This window comes from Sinocyclocheilus grahami, unplaced genomic scaffold (genome assembly GCF_001515645.1).
Source record: "Sinocyclocheilus grahami isolate Dianchi unplaced genomic scaffold, SAMN03320097.WGS_v1.1 scaffold803.1, whole genome shotgun sequence".
Classification (NCBI taxonomy): domain Eukaryota; kingdom Metazoa; phylum Chordata; class Actinopteri; order Cypriniformes; family Cyprinidae; genus Sinocyclocheilus; species Sinocyclocheilus grahami.
This window is the reverse complement of record NW_015505982.1, coordinates 698,633-704,050: the sequence shown is the minus strand read 5'-3', so window position 1 is coordinate 704,050 and position 5,418 is coordinate 698,633. Positions and strand designations below refer to the sequence as shown.

The following is a 5,418-nucleotide window of genomic DNA, read 5'->3' as shown; positions in this document are numbered from 1 at the left end:
GGATTACATGACAAACCGTTCACAGATGGATCCATTGGCATGTTCTGACAAGCTCAACGGGGTTTTATTTATGTAATGTACAGGAAAACTGCATGACTCAAGATGTAAATATGACCTCTGTCATGAGATTGATGCCATCATGCGGTTTTATTGAATTAAGCTGATACCAATATCATAGGCAATGCTGTCGGCTTGTGAAACAGGTTAGCTTAGCGTTTCTTGAAACATCACGTCATTTTTATAGTCCTAGTGGCTGCTTGATGACCAATAAAGGGCTTTATCAGGATAACTGATACTCACAAGCTCAGCAGTCAAACCCAGATTATAACCTCCAACACACCTTGCTGTCAAACCTAAATTCATTCTTCTTTGCAACTAAAGAGCTGCCTTATTCACAGTTTAGTGAAACTAGAACAAGATGTTCATCAAAAGGAAACTGAACAGACAATATGCACCAACACCATTTTTGACACACCAAGAAAGTACAGTACACAATTTCTTTTGGTAGTCTCCGATACCCAGGGTTCCCACACGACCAATGCATTTCCTAATAAGGACATTTAAAAATGATTTAGACTGATTCACCAACGAACTGTTTTGACTAATTCATTAAAAGCAATTCAAGAGAACAATTTTCTCACAACACTATGGCTTGGAAGCAACTTTTACTGATAAGAGCAATATCTAACTGATGGAAAATTTCAGAGTATAACAACAACAAAAATTATGCAACACTTTACAATATGGTTCCATTTGATGACATTGGGTAACTTCATTAGTTAACAACATTTACTACTACATTCAAATTATTACATTAAAATCAAAAGTCGTATCTGTTAATATATTATTTAATGGACCTGAGCTAACTAACAATGAACAGTTGTATTTGTATTAAAACATATATTTAAAAAGATTAACATTTAACAACAACTGTAACTAATTAATTTCCCATTATTATTCAATGTTAATGCATTAAGTAATGTTACCAATAGGACCTTATTGTAAAGTGTTACCAGTTAATATTCACTATATAAACTTCAATGATGTTTAAGATTTGACTAATTTCATGACTTCTCCATATCTGGGGGGAAAAAAATATAAAAATGTCAATTTTAAAATTTCCTGATATTTCCAGGTTTTCCATGACAATAGGAAACAACATATTGGGTAGGTTCACCTCAAATAGTCCAAACCAAAATTTGCCACAAAATTAAATCAATTCTGTTAAGTGTTACCAATGATGTATAAAATGTTACTAATTTAAAGGGGTCATATGACGCAATTTAAAATTTTCCTTTCTCTTTGGAGTGTTACAAGCTCTTGGTGCATAAAGAAGATCTGTAAAGTTGCAAAGACTAAAGTCTCAAATCCAAAGAGATATTCTTTATAAAAGTTAAGAGTCAACCACACCTACCTAAAACAGCTCGTTCTAACACACCCCCCACATATCTACCTCACTATGTGGGAACTATGTGTGGAGCTTTGTGAAAATCGACGCGTTTCAAAAAGGCGGGGCATAGAGGAGAAACAATAATGTACAGTATGTGGAAAATAACGTGTTTTTTTTACTTTAAACCGCATTTTCGCATTTAAACACATTTCATTACACCAAATACACAAAATAATGTTCTTTTTTAGCAGCATCATATGACCCATTTAATGAATTCTCCATATTTGGAAAAAAAACTATTTTAAAATTCCATGAAATTTCCAGGTTATCCATGACAATAGGAAACAACATATTGGGTAGGTTCACCTCAAACAGTCCAAATCAAAATTTGACCCAACATTAAGGGGAAATTATATTTTGCTCACAGAAAATGAAGCACAATTCTCATTACGGAATCAATCAATCAATCTTTTCATTAGGATGCATTATTAATCTTAATGGTCTTAAAAATGTAAAGGCTTCAATACTGTCTGCAAAATATCCATTTACAAAATGTACAAATATTGTTTGATTTATCAGCCGATAAATCAGTCTGTTATTATTATGGCAATTTGCTCTGCTGTGCGTTTATTAAATTGAATGTTGTTTTTATTCTGTATAGTTAGTGGGTTTTTTTGTTTTGTTTTTTTGGTGCAAGAGCATTTTATTGTGTATGAGTACATCTCTAGTGCAATACATTTGTAAATACTTTCTCATTACGGAATCAATCAATCAATCTTTTCATTAGGATGCATTATTAATCTTAATGGTCTTAAAAATGTAAAGGCTTCAATACTGTCTGCAAAATATCCATTTACAAAATGTACAAATATTGTTTGATTTATCAGCCGATAAATCAGTCTGTTATTATTATGGCAATTTGCTCTGCTGTGCGTTTATTAAATTGAATGTTGTTTTTATTCTGTATAGTTAGTGGGGTTTTTTGTTTTGTTTTTTTGGAGCAAGAGCATTTTATTGTGTATGAGTACATGAGCATGGCAGCAGAATAAAGGCACATCTCTAGTGCAATACATTTGTAAATACTTCGTATTTGTATCTGTGTAAGCATTTGTGAAGCAGTTCAAAGGGTTTCTGACCTGCAGTAGGGTCTCCTTGGGAGTTGCGAGCAGGTTGACAGCTGAAGAGAGTCTCTGAAAGAAGTCAGCAGCCAAATCTCCCGTGCCAATGCTCTGAATCCAGTCCATCAGCAAATCCAGGTTGGCCCGGATCTGCACTCCTCTAGACCACTGGTAGAAGCCACCTCCAGACCCTTAAAAAACAACCATATCACTATTTATTCAGAAGTCTCAATCAATGCTAGAGGTAGCATGCTATTCATTATAGCTCTCAATCTCAATTCAAACTAAACCAATTTACATTTTGTCAATCTTGTCCGGATCCAGCAGACTATTGTCATGCAAAGAGCTGTGCTATGCAGCCAGTGTTATTTACACCTAGGTGCAAATATTCACTTTGTAAAACTCATCCAGGTTGGCCCGGATCTGCACTCCTCTAGACCACTGGTAGAAGTCACCTCCAGACCCTTAAAAAAACAACCATATCACTATTTATTCAGAAGTCTCAATCAATGCTAGAGGTAGCATGCTATTCATTATAGCTCTCAATCTCAATTCAAACTAAACCAATTTACATTTTGTCATAATCTTGTCCGGCTCCAGCAGACTATTGTCATGCAAAGAGCTGTGCTATGCAGCCAGTGTTATTTACACCTAGGTGCAAATATTCACTTTGTAAAACTTACACCCTTGTGAAAAATTCCTGTCCAAACGAAGTATCAAGACCACTGGAGTGAGAACAGACGGTTAAACAAAGTAGTTCACACCACGCTCTCTCGCCTTACATGTTGTAGCCACTGTGGCTTTGGTGTAAACGGCTTGTGCAACAGGTCCTCCGAAGGGCGTTGAGTGCGTGTGCTCACCTCTCTCCATGAGCCTGTTGAAGAGCGAGGCGTTGGTGAAGAAGAACAGGTAGGTCAGCAGTTGAGATGTGATCTCGCTGTGCACCTGGAAAGTGTTGAGCAGGTGCAGTGCCTCCTTCAGGACGTCCAGGATTTGAATGACCCCCGCAGGCATGCACAGCTGACTGCTCTCAGAGAAAGGGTTACTATCCAGCAGCCCCGGTAACATGGCATACATACTCTAGCAGAGGAAATGGGAAAAATGTTTCTTTGCTGTGCTTACCAATCACTTAAATGTATATGATATTAATAGCTTTATTAAGAGAAACTGGCCTAACCACCCCATATATAACACTTTACTTACTGCAGTACATATACTTAAGGAGTCTTTATTTTGCAACATGCATAAATTAATACTTCATTTATTTACTGAATCATACTAATTACTAAGTCATGTGAAAATTATGTAATAGGATTATGTGTAACATGTAACCATATCGTCAAATCGTAATATAGAGTTGTAAATCATAGATTTTTAAATCTGAATATTGAGTTGTAAATATGAATATATAGTTGGAAAAATCTTGACTTGTAAACATGAACACGTAATTTAAAATATAAAAATAAAAAACATCATTACTAATATAAGTTAAAATATGTAAATTAAATAAAAAATATTTGAAAATATAAGTATCAATCCAAATTCTAAATATACACGTTAAATTAAAATGTATATAATTTATAAAGCATATAAAATATATGCTACTGTTCAAAAGTTTGGGGTCAGATGTTTCTCGAGGATGAAATCTGCACATTAGAATGATTTCTGAAGGATCATGTGACACTGAAGACTGGAGTAATGATGCTGAAAATTCAGCTTTGTCATCACAAAAATAAATGACATTTTAAAGCATATTCAAATAGAACACCGTTGTTTTAAATTGTATTAACATTTCACAGTATTACTGTTTTTACTGTATTTTTGATCCAAAAATAATACAGCCTTGGTGAGCATAAGAGACTTCTTTAAAAACATTTTTTTTTTTAAACGTACTTTTGAGTGGTTGTATATATGTATCAATCCTAAATGTATATTTATAATACATTAAATCCTCAATGTATAGCTGAATACGTAATACATAATGCTATAAACATGTATGTAAACTCTGAATGTAAATGTAACCCCAAAACATTAGAGAAAGCACTGGACAGAGCAATACGGGTTACATTATTTGTGCTTTCAGTACAGAGGACGTAGCCAGGAGCAGTGCTGTGTGCAGTTCCTGAACGTCGCGTCTAAGCCAACAGGAAGTACGGCACAGGCTGACTTCCTCTCAGCGGGGTGATATACGGCTGTGACTGGACTCTGGAGAATGCCTCTGCCCTGACTGCCCATTGTTACAGCACCAGTGAGAGCCCGGAGAATCATTCAGATAAGACTAAAGCAGCAGACGCATCTCACATCCACACTCACTTTTCCCACTGACTAAACCACTGCTGCCCCTCAGGAACAGATAAAAGGATTGTGTAAACAAATAAGGACCGAGCAGATAACTGTGCCAGACGGGAACTCAGGCAAGACTGAGAGCCTAGTGGGAGCGTATTTTATCACAGAGTTCACAAAAACACTGATCCAAATCCCTGAAATAAAGGAAAATATCAAATAACATTCACCATGAAGTTGTTTCTTTAAGCACAAGGAAATAAGTAAGCAGAAAAGTTCTTGCAAGACTATGCACTGCAAATGAAACGTCAGATTTCAAACTAAAGGTGTGGCCACATTTGCGAAATACCAATATTAAACGGGGGGAAAAAATGATTTTTAATTACAAGCCTTGAAATAGTATAATTATGCCAGTATAATTGAAATGACTGGATTTTGTCCATAAAAATTCCCTAAACAGCGGTAAATGTGGCTGTACCTCAATACAACTCTTAAAACACACACACACACAGGGCCGTCCTTAGCTGATGCAGGGCCTGTGGCCCCCCTCATTCCGTTTGCGATCGCATTCTGGGAGTGGGGGGGGGGGTCCTCCTCAGTCCATTCTCGATCACGTTTCGGGGGGGG

The 5,418-nt window shown here is 36.1% G+C and overlaps 1 protein-coding gene across 1 annotated transcript in view; it reads right to left on the bottom strand.

Annotated features, from left to right (window-relative positions):
• Positions 1–5,418, bottom strand: part of LOC107562037 (ras-associating and dilute domain-containing protein-like) — a 28,690-nt gene that overhangs the window by 7,720 nt on the left and 15,552 nt on the right. The window contains exons 8-9 of the mRNA XM_016246601.1: positions 3,369–3,588; positions 2,527–2,699 (exon numbers count right to left, since the gene is read on the bottom strand). Coding sequence (XP_016102087.1) covers positions 2,527–2,699; positions 3,369–3,588 — 393 coding nt within the window. The remainder of the gene's footprint in view (positions 1–2,526; positions 2,700–3,368; positions 3,589–5,418) is intronic.